General features: G+C 44.7%; 1 protein-coding gene across 10 annotated transcripts in view; it reads left to right on the forward strand.

Moving 5' to 3' along the window:
• SOX5 (SRY-box transcription factor 5) overlaps nt 1–14,248 on the forward strand; it is a 771,121-nt gene that overhangs the window by 431,101 nt on the left and 325,772 nt on the right. For 6 of the 10 annotated variants that reach the window (XM_028746002.2, XM_028746004.2, XM_077935289.1 and 3 more), the window contains one exon: nt 6,098–6,329. The exons of 2 other annotated variants lie outside the window; for them this stretch is intronic. In XM_028746002.2, coding sequence (XP_028601835.2) covers nt 6,099–6,329 — 231 coding nt within the window. In that variant the 5' untranslated portion in view covers nt 6,098. The remainder of the gene's footprint in view (nt 1–6,097; nt 6,330–14,248) is intronic. 2 more of the 10 variants (XM_077935290.1, XM_077935291.1) reach the window with 1 other exon arrangement.

The raw sequence follows: 14,248 nt of genomic DNA on the forward strand, positions 1-14,248 counted from the left end.
CTGAAACCCTAGAAAGCTACTGTAAGTCAGTGTTGAGAACATAGGAAGAACCTGGTGGATCAGGCCAATGGTCCATCTAGTCCAGCATCGTGTCCCCACAGCAGCCAACCAGATATCTGAGGACCTGCACACATTCTCCCCTCCTGTGGTTTCGAGCAACTGGTATTCTGTGTAGACGATATTGAGCTAGGTAGACTGGGCATAGCTTTGTTCTTGTACCCTAGGACCTTTGAATCTTGAGTTCTAATATTATGAAAATGTATAAGGAAGGCAAGACCTTTGTATAAATAGAGCACTGACCCAGCTTAAATCATATGAAAGAAAAGTTGGAGCCAACCAGTTTTCACCTTGAACTCAAAGCTGGCTGATTGACTCCATCCATGCATCATGGGGCTTAGTAAGAAACCAACTTTGCTCTTATGGGGAAGTAGAGTGGGGGGGGGGGTCCTGTTACATTAAAAAGAAGTGTGTGTGGTTGGGGAGACATGCAGTTTAAAGCATCTTGTTATATCCTGTGGACTTGGAACTGTCAAAAAAGGCAAAGCCTGTGTTTGAATGGAAATGCCTTCTTTTTCTGTTGGGAATTTTCTGCTCCAAAGTGTACCAACTGTAATTATCCATAACTATGCAGGCCTGTTTTTAATGCTGTTTTATAATTACAGGTCTTAATGCTAGATTATACAAAGTCATTTATAAATAGTCAGAAGAGAAGGACTTCGGGAGTTGTGAACCTGTGGATTGCTGTAAGGTTGTGGCAGCTGATGGGATTTCAGCTGTATATACATATAGATGTGGTGTTAGCCGCGTAATGATTGATGAATCCTTTAATTAATTCCCCAACAAGTTACGATTTATAGCCCCATATCTTTTTCTCCTGACACTTCGGTGTTTGTCACTTTTAAAGACATGGCTAAGCCAGTTCTCTCTCCCCCCCCCCCCACCTCAAGTGCCTTTGTGGATTTCTTGAAGTATTTCTGGAGCATTTTGCTGAATGTAACAAGATTAGACTTTCATAATTTTATGGTATAAGCAGTTGAGTTGGAATTGAAGATGGCTGTGCGTAAGATGACAACACCCTTCTGAATGTGGGACGCTTTGTGCATCTGCTTTGGGTTGAGATGCCTCTGAAGGAATCATCCCTCATTGAACGAGCCAAGTCAAAGCAGTGGGAGGTTATCAAAATCTGTTAGAAAGTATTTGCAAAAGGGCACGATCCACTATGGTGCACACTCCACTGCAATGAGCGGGAGAACATTAGCGGTTTCCATTTGTGGGTCTTTCTGAGGAATGCTTTGAGGTATATTGTGTCCATTATCTTTCAGGCTTGGGCAACTTGTGATCCAACAATATAAAATCAGCTCAACAGATTTTGTGGGTCAACCAGATCCTTGACAGCATCCCTGCTTTTGCAAGGAGGCATGGTGTTGCTCAGGGGTAGAGCTTCTCCTTGCATGATGAAGGTTTCAGGTTCAATCCCCGACATCTCCAGGCAGGACTGGGGGAGATTCCTCATCTGAAACTTTGGAGAGCCACTGCCAGCCAGTGTAGACAATACTGAGGTACATGGGCCAATGAATTTGACTCAGTATAAGGCAAGCTTCCTGTGTTCCTCTGGGCAAAGCATTGAGGCTTATTGGAGTTCTAGTGGCCAACCTGGGTTTAGCTTTATTGTTTAGTCGTCTTCATCATGTTCGACTCTCCATGACCTCATGAACCAGAGCATGCCTTGGAAACGCTCACTTTCTTCTCAAAGCTTCTCCTTTTTTCATGTCCATGGAGTTTTCCTGGCAAAATACTGGAGTGGTTTGCCAGTTCCTTCTCCAGGTGGATCACATTTAGTCTAAACTCTTGGCTATGACCTGTCCGTCTTGGGTGGCCCTGCACGGCATAGCTCATAGCTTCCTGGAGTTATTCAAGCCCCTTTGCCACAACAAGGCAGTGATCCATGAAGGGGGGCATTCAGCTTAGTGGGTTACAAATTAAGCACATTATTATCTTGTTAATGTAAAGGTAGAACTGCAACAAAATGCTGCCAGTTTGGAGGGCTCCTGCTCATGGTTCCAAACACTCGATTCCATCCCTGCCCTCCATTTCCCCTCCTTTGTTTCATTAGAACAGGGTGTGCATAGCCTCTCCTTGAAAGGCACATGCATGCAGTTGCCTTGGAGGCATGAACCTCTGAGGAAACTTGTATTTGTCGTCTAAACCACAGAGCCGAGGGCTTGCTGATCAGAAGGTCGGCGGTTCGAATCCCCGCGGTGGGGTGAGCTCCCGTTGCTCGGTCCCTACTCCTGCCAACCTAGCAGTTCGAAAGCACGTCAAAGTGCAAGTAGATAAATAGGTACCGCTCTGGTGGGAAGGTAAATGGCATTTCCGTGAGCTGCCCTGGTTCGCCAGAAGTGGCTTAGTCATGCTGGCCACATGACCTGGTAGCTGTACGTCGGCTCCCTCGACCAATAAAGCGAGATGAGCGCCGCAACCCCAGAGTCGGCCACGACTGGACCCAATGGTCAGGGCCCCTTTACCTTTACCTTTAAGATGTCTTAAGATGGCTGATAGCATTTGACTTCGGATTAGATGCCAGGTCTATTTATTTATTGGAGAATTAGAAAGTAACTGGTAGGATTCATGGTGAATTCTGCTTTTCCCTAAATTTTGTTAAATGTTTGGGCTTTGGGCAGTAGCTCTTTGGTGCTGGGGCATTTATACAAATACATATATATATATATATATTAATTACTCCATAAAATTCACATTCATGGCACCATGTTAAAATGACTAGAATATGCTTTTGTCCTCTGTTCCACCTGAAAAGACAAGGTTTGCCACAAACCTATCAGATATCCAAACTGTTTTCTCCTTGTAGACCAGAGATGGGCATCCTGTGTCCTTCCAGGTGTTGTTGAGACTCCAGCTCCTGTCATCTGTGGCCATTGGCCATGCAGGCTTAGACTGATGGGAGCTGGAGTCCAGCATTGGATGGGTAGCAACAAGTTCCCCTTCCTGTTTTAAGCAACAGATGATGAGCATGCATAGTTAGTTAAAGGTAGGGATGGATGGATCTGTCTGCTTCTAGCCCTTAACAATTTTGTACTTTTTAAAAAATGCTGTAGGAACATTCATATTTAAACACAAATTTTATCACAAAATAGAATTTAAGTTTGTCTTTTTGGCCCTCGACTTACGCAATTTAGAACATATTTTATGCTAAAATACACATTTGCATTCTGGGTCTCTTTTTGAACCAAGAACCGTATCACAAAATTCAGGGAAGTGCAAAATCCCAAGGATATTTGGTGCTGATCTGCCGATCCTGTCAGTTTGCACTGAAATTCACAGAAACCAAACTTCTCAAGTATTCCTGAGAGAAGGGATCAGTCATAAAATGTTTTTTATTATTATTAAGTCTCACAGTTTTGAGGGGGAGAATGGCTTTTCAAATCAGGTCATTAGGAGTGAAATAAGCCCTTATTAAAGGCTGTTTAAAGGTGCTGCTTGCTGCCTGGCCCAGTTGAGTGCTATTTCATGTTCACTGTGCCAAATTCTATGGACATTCTCAAGATCACAGCACCCTTCGGTCCCCGCAACACCCTCTGTGGTTCAAGTGGGTACTAGGCTTTTGAAACGGACCTTTTCCAACTGTGAAAAAGAAAATCAGCAATGCTGTTATTGGAATGTTGTGAATGTTGGGTTTTCTTTTATTTTTCTTACTTGCCCAAGAAATGGTGCCCGGACATTATGCATTCAGGAGCACCTGTGTATTTATATCCTTCAGGCCACTTGCTCCAAAGTTGCTTCACTTAAGCCAGCAAATTTAGCCCAGTTTTAAGCAGCAAGGATTTTTACCTTCATGTCTGCCCATTTAGCTATCTATCTATATATCTGTCTATCCCATCTGTCTCATTTCCCTTCAAGGGGCTTAAAGATCTGGGCTTTCTAGGTCCATGTCCAAGCTCGTTCTTTTTTGCTCCAGCACTTTCCCTAGGAAAACCTACTTTTTACCACTGAATTGGAGCAAATGGGAATCCACAGAAAACCTGAATTGCTATTTGTTCCCATTTAGCTTTACAGGTTTTCCTGAGGAAAGCAGTGGGAGGGGGGCGAGCACTCAGACATGGACTGGGAAAGTCTGGCAAAAGTTTACATACCCTCCAACATTTTACTGATGAAAATAGGGGTGTTACTACTACTACTACTTTTATTATTTTTACGCCACCCATTTCACTGGGTTTCCCCAGCCTCTCTGGGTGGCTTCCAACATATATAGAAACGTAAGAGAACATTAAACAATTAAAAACTTCCCTACAGAGGGCTGCCTTCAGATGTCTTCTAAAGGTTCTATAGTTACTTATCTCCTTGGCTTGGGGGTGACATAGCTCTATAGCCTCCCACGTCTTTCTAATGGAAATAAGGACATTCTAAGGAAAAGTGGGACATTCCTGGATCAAATCAGAAATCAGGATGATGTCTGTAAAGTCAAAACTGTCCCTGAAAAATAGGGACACTTGGAGGGTCTGAATTAAGTGTGGATAAGCCCTTAATTAAAGTAATAATTTTGCCCATTGAAGTCCTGAAACTAGATTGTCCTTGTAATTCATGTTTGAGGATCTTAATGGTGAGACAGCAGGAAATAATTTTAGGTCTTAAGTTTGCTCTGCTTAGCCAGAATCCATATAACCATCCATTTTACCATACCTTGTCACCTATGGTCCCTTTGGACTGAGGGTCCTGAGCCACAACGCTCTTACCAAATTGGTTAGTGGTGTTTCAGCTTTGCACTGACACAAGCAGCACCCTCCATCAAGCTGACATCATCACCATATTTATTTATTTAATATACCGTATGCAAAACAAGTGCATATATAAAAGCAGTCAAAACAACCTTTATTTTTTAAAAACAAAAACAAAAAAACCCCATTACACACATAAGAGCATTTCAAAGAACCACATATATAAAAACAATTTGAAATCCAAAAACATGCCATCTGTTTGTTTGTTTTTTTAAAAAAATTCTCCACTTGGAAGGCTTGCTCAAAGAGGAAAGTATCCAACAGATGCTGACAACTCACTAGAAATGGTGTTCATCTGATGTGTATCCGAAAGTATTAGGGGCCACCACACAAAAGACTCTATTTCAACATCCTGCAGAACAGACCTCTAGATAGGATGGAATCTGCAGGAAGCCCTCTCATGTGCAACACAGTGATCAGTTGGGTATATAAGGGATGAGGTGCCTTTTTTTAAAAAAGGTATCCTGGTCCCAAGGGCTATGTACATGAGTTTGAATAGGGTGGTGTCCAGAGGGCTGTCATTTGATCACTCAACGCTTTGGGCATCTCAGACTCATGCACTAAAAGTTGACACCGAATGATAGGAAAGTTCTCCCTCTGTGATAGCTGGTACTCACAAGCAAGTCATCACTTGGTCTTACTCTCACTTGATTCTACTCTTACCCATGTGTGGACCAGCCTTTACTGTTCCAGTTGGTGGCTTAAACACACAAATACAGATGCACACACAATGGCTGCTAACACAACTGCTAACTTTCAGAAGCACAAAAGTTTGAGCTTCACAACATTATGGTTCCCCCCCCCCCCCCGCTTCAATGCAGAAAATATGGTGTGTGTGTGTGAGAGTGAGTGAGTGAGTGAGTGAGTGAGTGGAGCAAGTCAACAGCCATGTACACCAGACAGATGTTCTGCCTTTTGCAAACTCTTCCAAAACGTGGTGTTTTTTTAAGAGAGAGAGAATCAAGTCCCCCTCTGACTATATAAAAATAAAATAAAGTGGAATTGCATTTCATTATGTTGTGCTCTTAGGTAATTTCCCCCTCCCCTTGTGACTGTGTTTAAGAACCCAGCATACAAGAGAGTGCTATATTAGCGTATTATTCTCACAACAAACAGGCGCTATTCTGCTGCTACCTGCTTGGCCGTTGTTCCCGATTGTGTGTGCTTTGCAGTGGTATTTGGATGGTTTCCTGCTCTCCGCCAGCACAAAAAAGGCATTTCTGTTACAATGGCCCCTCACCACACAATGACGGCATTAAGGATTTATGTGGAGGTTTCATTATTTCCCCCTCTTTTGTTCCTTGTAGGATGTCTTCCAAGCGACCAGCCTCTCCGTATGGGGAAACAGATGGAGAGGTAGCCATGGTGACAGGCAGACAGAAAGTGGAAGAAGAGGAGAGTGACGGGCTCCAAGCCTTTCACCTTCCTTTGCATGTGAGTTATCCCAACAAGCCTCATTCTGAGGAATTTCAGCCGGTTTCTCTGCTGACGCAGGAGCCTTGCGGCCACAGAACTCCCACCTCTCAGCAAAACACAATGGTAGGTCTCCTCCAGGCTCCTATTGTGCTTTCGCTTTTGCCTCCACAATAGCTTGGCATCTAAAGACCTCTCCTTTTGTATGGTGCGCGGCTTTGCCATCACATGTACGGAACACATCACAATAATGGGAAAACTTTGACCTAGCCGGACCACTTTTCTTCCTGGCGCCCCCTTCTTCCAACAGAGTGTTGTTTCATCAAGGACCAAAAGCACCAACTCTCTCTAGCCCCCAGCTCTCTGCTGAGGGCCTCGGCAAGTTGGGAAGCAGTTGTTGAAATCCTCAGATAATTCAAATGATATAGTGAAATAGAAATCACCTCCCTTCTCCCCAGTGGGGTTGCGGAATGAAGGACCCACCCATAGCTCGGCTTAATGTGCATTGTGAACTGCTTTCATTCTCCCTCCTGCATGTGTCATTCTCCCCCTGGCTGTCCCACACTTCCTCCTCCCTACACCTTCAGATTTCCTAGTAGGGTAGAGATAAGAGAGCTACACTGACTTCATAGGAGATCTGTGGATTTAGGGAGGGTATTTTGTAGAACAGGAGTGGTTGGAGGGTAGGGTAACTTTGCAGGGATGAGGGGGAATTACAGAAGGCACAAAGAGGTTCACAATCCACATAGAATCACAGAATCGCAGAGTTGGAAGGGACCCTGAGAGTCATCTAGTCCAACCCTCTGCAATGCTGGAATCTTGAGGTTGGCATGCCTGCCAAAACAGATGTGATGTGTGAATCAGGAGCACACTGAGGCACCTGGGAGCACCCAGATATGGACACAATTTGAGCATTAGCATGAGATTTCTCTGCAAGCATGCAGAAGTGCAGCTGATTCTTGCGCTTCTCATAGCAAGCTCGTTGTCCAAATGTGGATCGTGTTGTAGCCAAAATGTCAGCATCCACACAAAAGTGGGGAGTTTCCAGTGGTCCATGGAGGGTTGATAATTTTATTTCTTGGATGAAGTACCTTTTGCAAAGAATAACCTGGTAGGTGTGTGTGTGTTTATCTTAAAGTGAGAGAGGACACACAGAAGCAAAGAGAACGAAAAAGAAAGCCTAGATGCAACATCCTTGTACAGTGGTACCTCTGGTTACAGACGCTTCAGGTTACAGACACCGCTAACCCAGAAATAGTACCTCAGGTTAAGAACTTTGCTTCAGGATGAGAACAGAAATCACGCTCAGCAGCATGATGGCAGCGGGAGGCCCCATTAGCTAAAGTAGTACCTCAGGTTAAGAACAGTTTCAGGTTAAGAACAGACCTCTGGAGCGTATTATGTTTTTAACCCGAGTTAACACTGTATGTACATTACTAGCTTACATTTTGGGAGTCAAGATACATGTCGGTGACTGTTCCTGGACACACACACATACACACACACACACACACACACAAACCAGTGGTAACACCAGAAGAAGAAAAAAAGTGTGGTGGTGGGGAGTACAGGACAGGTAAAGTGGGATTTAGGTTTGTCTTCTTTATTTATTTATTGCCCGCCCTTCGCCCTAAGTTCTCACGGTGGTTTACAGCATTAAAACACAATATGAAAAGCAGTTTAAAACAACTTACAATCATAAAAAAATAAGCTTTGGTTAAGCTTTTTTGAAAGAAGGCAGCAAAGATAGGGGGGCTAGACGGAAACAACTTGTCCAAGGGGTGTGTGTGTGTGTGTGTGTGTGTGTGTTTTCCTCCCTTTCTGGTGACTCCTCTCTGTTCAAGCCTCAAATTTCTCATTTGTATGGGGTAGAACCATAGAATTGTAGAGTGGGAAGGTACCCGAGGGTCATCTATCCCAACCCTCTAAAATAGTATTAATGGCTGATAAACTGCCTGGATGGTTCCACAGTGGTTACAATGTCAGACTAGGGTTTGGGAGGCTGAGGTTCAAATTTCCTGTGAACCACAAAGCTCTGCACTAAAAGACCCATCCAGCTAGCCATTCTATGTATCTTTCCCCAGCCTATCCTGCCTCATAGGGTTATTGCAGAGATAAAATGTGCAGAGGGAGCTCCATGTATACCACCTTGAGCTCCTCGGAGGAGTGCCATGAATCTAGATTTTAAGAAGTCTCCTCTCCCTCCCCCCATTCCTTACCACAGCCTTGTAAGGGAGGCCTGAGGTTTTCATCCCCATATTGCAGATGAGGACTAATGCTGAGAGAGGGATGGAACCTGTTTTGCAAGCAAATGGCAGCGAAAAAATCCCAATGGGTCTGTGTGCTGTTGGTGGCAATGGTGATGTCCTGGTTCGCAGTTCAGTCTGTCAGCCTCCTCTCTGTTCTATTAGCAATCTGCGTGCTCCACAGACCTTTTTTTTTTAATAAAAAAAAAGAAATAGAGAACAGCTCTGGAGGAGGAATGTAGTTTTGCAAGCGTACCTTTTGTGCATCGAGCTTCGGATAGGTTCCCCCCTTTTAATTGTGATGGGACAATGCAGAGTGTTGTGAACACCAGTGTAGTTATTGTGCCAGCTCCAATAATGAGAATTTTCATTGTTTGGGGGAAAGCCGTCTCCTACACTGGAGACAAAAGTGTAATTACTTTTGAACGATGTGGAATGTGCTCCGCTCAAATCGCATGGCGAATAGATTTGCAAAGATTCAGATAGAGCTTGCTTAGATGCCATATGTGCAGCATGGCAATAAGGCATAGTTAGTACGTAGCGTAATTATGCACTGCTGCAGACACACAATGCACGCACAATTTCGCAGTTTAAACTCCACGCTCTTGTTTCCGTAAGAGGCGGGCCAGTTTCCCCGAACAAGGCCAGTTCAGTTAAAATGAAGCAAATAATGGCGATGAAAGTTTGCAATTGTCTTCCTTCAATGTCTTTTTTCCATGCTAAATTGATATTTATCTTATGATGGAATTATATTGTTGAAAACACTGTTGCACTAAATGTCATCACCAAAGTAGCACTTGAAAGCTGTTTCCATACATATAATTTCCAGGCTTGCAAACTGACGTTTGATATTTCTGCCTTTCAGTGTATACACGCACATTGTCTTACAAAATAACCCCCGGGGCGGAATAAACAAAGCAGTCCATGTTGCATCAAGCAGCGGCGGCGGCAGAAAGAATGTAATACACCTTCAGAGCTAGCATTTCAGTTTTAGGCAAGGCTTCCCGTACATCGGTTTATTGCATTTATATCCCAACATTCCTCATTTTATCCACGCGACAACCCTGTGAGGTGGGTTAGGCTGAGAGAGGAAAACTCGGAGTGGAGATTGGGACTGGAGTCAACACTCAGCATCACTGGGCATCTCCCAAGGCCCTCTCCTTCCTTGGAGGTTTTTAAGCAGAGGTTGGATGGCCATCTGTCATGGATGCTTAGCTGAGATTCCTGCATTGCAGGGGGTTGGACTAGATGACCCTCGGGGGCATTTGTGAGTTTGCAGTTGCGAGTTTGCAATTAAAAATGAAAACAAAGGCAGGAGATTATTATGATGCAAGTCGTTTACATTGGCCTTTGGTACTGACATTTTTTAAGTAGCAAAACAAAAAGCAGGGGGCAGAGCACACAATGACAGTGAACTTAAGACAATGTAGTTGCCTTAGGCTACCCTGCGGTGTCATATTAGGGGTGACTGAGAAGTCCACGGGCTGGGCGGGGAGGGGGGCAACTGCATTGGTGAGCCAGGGTGGGGCTGGTTGGCAACCTCTTGTTTAGGAGCAACTCAGTGCGAAGCCCTGGCGTCTTTTTAAGAGAGTCATTTGGAATCAGTTAAGCAGAAAATAATCACCTGAAAAGCAAACACGTTGTTTTATAAATGTGCTGGGAACCGTAGGTTTCCCATTGTTTCCAGTCATACAGGCACACACCTAAGCAGGGGGAACAATTGAATGACTTCATACCAGAAAATATTTGTGCTTGAGCCTCTTGTGTCAATACGAGCAAACGCCCGGTTCACTCGGGGCAGCTGAAACATTGTGTACAAACCCAACGAGGTGGAAACCTGTGCCTTGAAGGCCGCCAGAGTATTCAGATAGTCCGTTCTGGTGGCTTTTATTTTTCCAGACCAGTGAAAGTCAGCAATAAATATTTTTGAATGGGCCACAGAGCCAAGAGAGAGACTGCTCTGCCCCTCTTCACAGAAGTGAGAGGAGGCTGCTGAGACAATTTGTTGATGGGTGAATCTCGATATTATGATGAAGGCCAGGTGGTCACTGAAAATGGAAGCCCTTTGTCAAGTTCTCACCATAGTTGTCAACTTTTCCCTTTTCATGCGAGGAATCCTATTCAGAATAAGGGAATTTCCGTTAGAAAAAGGGATAAATGACAGCTATGGTTCTCAATCCTCCTCTGTAGCGTACATTTCCCTATGTCATTATATCACATTGGCTGTTTCCTCAACCCCATTTTGTGTACTTGACTGCCCTTGTTAGGTGCCTTCATATATTGCATAGAACAAATGTGCAATCTGTGTATCTGTGCATGCAGAAAGTTGAGCTATGCACTTATAAGGCTTGTTTACATGTTGCACTGAACACAGTTATATAAGCTGTCTTCACACATGTGCAAATGTTTGTGTGAAAGCGTGCATACTCACTGGTTTATGGAGTTCAGCTATTTTTAAAAATATTTTTTGTTGATTTTCAGATGAGGAAAGGTTTAGAATAGCAACAAAAATCCCCAGAAGTAAAATACAAAATACAGCAATATAAAAAAAAGAGAAGAGGTCGTAAGCATATCGTGAAGCTTTTGTATTTATTTGTCAAGGGCACCAACAAACTCCACATAAATAATAGTGCTCCTAAAATTTTGAGAAGATAAGAATCCCATATTCCAAATGTCCAATGAAGCAGGTGGCAAAAATAATTGAAATTGTTTCTATTTAGTTTTATTTATTACATTTATGTCCCATTTTTTTGTACAAGTAGTTCGAGGTTTAACCCCCACAACAACCCTGTGAGGTTGTTGAATGAAATGGGCAAACACCCCTATTCACATGTAACTGCGGATGAGTGTACAATCTGTGTACACGGTAGCAGAGCTGTACAAATAAACAAGTACCGTATTTTTCGCCCTATAGGATGCACTTTCCCCCCTCCAAAAATGAAGGGGAAATGTGTGTGCGTCCTATGCGGCGAATACAGGCTTTCGCTGAAGCCTGGAGAGCGAGACCTCTCGCTCTCCAGGCTTCAGGAAGCTCTGTGCAACCCTAGGGAGCCTGGCCCGAAGCCACGCCGGGCTCCCGAAGGTTGCGCAGAGCTGCCTGCACTCCTGGGCTCGGCGCAGCTCCGCACAACCCCCCGGAGCCCGGCGCAAAGCTGCGCCGGGCTCCCGAAGGTTGTGCAAGCTCCCAGAGCGATGCCGAAGCTGCACGCAGCTTCGGCATCGCTCTGGGACCCGTTCTGGGGGCTGGGGGCGGGGGAAGCTCGGGCTTCCCCCGCCCCCAGCCCGGCGCCTGGGGGGGAAAATAATTTCCCCCCTTTATTCCCCCTCCCCAAATCTAGGTGTGTCCTATGGGCCCGTGCGTCCTATAGGGCGAAAAATACGGTATACATCGTCACACAAACGTCATGGCTTCCCCATGGGAAGTAGTTTGTTAAGGATAGTGGTAGGTGTTAGAAGACTTCCTGTTGTCCTCCCAGAGCTACGATTCTCAGAGTGGTTCAACAATCAATCCCTTTTCCCAGGGAACTCTGGGAAATGTGGCTCTGTGAGGGGATATGGGGTCTTCTCTCAACACCGTATGGAATTGTATCAATTCTTAGTGAGCAATTGCATCCAGCACTTTAACTTTTCTATTTTATAAAAAAAGTTGTGGAAACCCGTGTAAGAAAAAAATAAATGGAAGATGAATGTTCAGGGAGGGGCCTGGAATATCCCTGAAAGGGGCTGCGCTCCCCCCCCCCCAATACTTACACTATACCTTAAGTTCCAGTTCACATTCAGCAGGATTTGGCCGGGGGGGGGGATGTGGGATCTTGATTTGTAGTCATTCATTGTTAAAGTAGTAGTGCTGTGACCTTCTTCAGCAAGCCCACGTGATACTGACCAGGCCCACTATGAAATTCCTTATGGGCTTATCTGCCTTCCCAGGGTCCCCTTTAGAAACTAGCATGTGCGACAGCAAGCTCACATATCGAGGTTTATTTCCCCCCTCCACACCTGGAATTATAAAAAGAGAGATTTGAAAGTCTTGGCCTGTGTTCTACATGCCGATTCTGCACACACAGATGCACCCCAGTCGCCAGCACTTAGGTTGCCATCGCAGTGTTTTAGACACTAAATTGGCCACTGCTTTCCGACGCTAATGACAAGACCTTTGGAGCTCTTTTCTCTCTCCCCCCCCCCAAAAAACCTCCTCCTGCATCAACAGAGCTGCGGAAGTTCGGCGCTGTGTTCCCAGTTGCCAATAAAACTCAGCTTACATGTGAGAAGCTGAGGCATCCCCTCATGTTAAGTAAGGCCAGCAACCTCCAGGAACCCTGTGAAGCTCACATCACAAGATAAAGCAATTGACTCGAGTTTGTGTCTAAATTAACTGGGGATGACTTTGCCACAGATCCCCAAACAATGCTATCATTATATGTGGGAGGGAGGGTGTTTTCTACAGCGTCCCTTCCCGGCGCTTTGAAAAACTCAAACCAGCCCTATGGGGAGAAGGAGAAGCGGGGGGAGAGCTCTGGAAACAGGATTATCTGTTTGCAAGCTGCAGATAGGATAGAGGCGAAAGTCACAGCGAACGCTTGCCGATGATTTGGAACAAGGGCCAATTTTTTTAAAAAAGCTTTGCATCCGGTAATTGTTTCTTTTGCTTCGGCGACATGATATCCTTTCGATTATTCAACATCATAATCCTCTTAATTATTAATCACACCTTTTGAAATATAATGATGGCGCATTGCGCGCAAAAAGGGTGGGGACATCCAGATCTACAATCCAGGTACATCGGAATTATTGGGAAGATGAAGTTGCTTAGAGGCGCTTCCACATTAGACCTGTTCCCTTGCAATGGCCATCCTTCGTCCGCACACTTTTTATAGAACGTCCAGGGTGCTTTGCTAAGAACTTAAGAACACCAGAGCCTGTTGGATCAAGTCCATCAAGCCAACAGTGGCTGAACAGTTGCCTGTGGCGAACCAGGAACCAGGATTCAAGCAGAAGAACACTTTCCACTGCTGCCACCATGGCATGCAGCCATTGACAACCTTCTCCTCCATTGTTGCTAGCTTGTTGCATCCCACCGTTTCCTGAGTAACCCAGCCAGGTTTGGGCCAAACTCCTCCTCACCTCCGATGATGAAATGCAGTTGTATGTCCAACACTGTGAAGAAAAGAGCTGTCCATTATTTTCAGGGCTCCTGTGCCTTTAAATCAATCCCTTCCTCTTTACTCGTTTTTTTGGTTCCTTTCGATATCCCTTGGGGGTTTAGTGATTCGGCCCTAGCTTAATGATATTATTATAATTACCCCGCCCATCTGACTGGGTCGCCCCAGCCGCTCTGGGTGGCTTTCAGCATATACAGAAACAAAACATCAGGCATTTAAAAGCTTCCCTATACAGTGGTACCTCGCAAGACGAATGCCTCGCAAGACGGAAAATTCGCAAGACGAAAGGGTTTTTTGTTTTTTGAGTTGCTTCGCAAGACGATTTTCCCTATGGGCTTGCTTCGCAAGACGGAAACGTCTTGCAAGTTTGTTTCCTTTTTCTTAACACCGTTAATACAGTTGTGACTTGACTTTGAGGAGCAACTCATAGCACGCGGTGTGGTAGCCTTTTTTGAGGTTTTTGAAGACTTTGGTGATTTTTGAAGCTTTCCCAAAACTTTTCTGACACCGTGCTTCGCAAGACGAAAAAATCGCAAGGCGAAAAAATTCACGGAACGAATTAATTTCGTCTTGCGAGGCACCACTGTACAGGGCTGTCTTCAGGTGTCTTCTAATTACTTATCTCCTTGACATCCAATGA

This window comes from Podarcis muralis, chromosome 10, assembly GCF_964188315.1.
Source record: "Podarcis muralis chromosome 10, rPodMur119.hap1.1, whole genome shotgun sequence".
Taxonomy (NCBI): Eukaryota; Metazoa; Chordata; class Lepidosauria; order Squamata; family Lacertidae; genus Podarcis; species Podarcis muralis.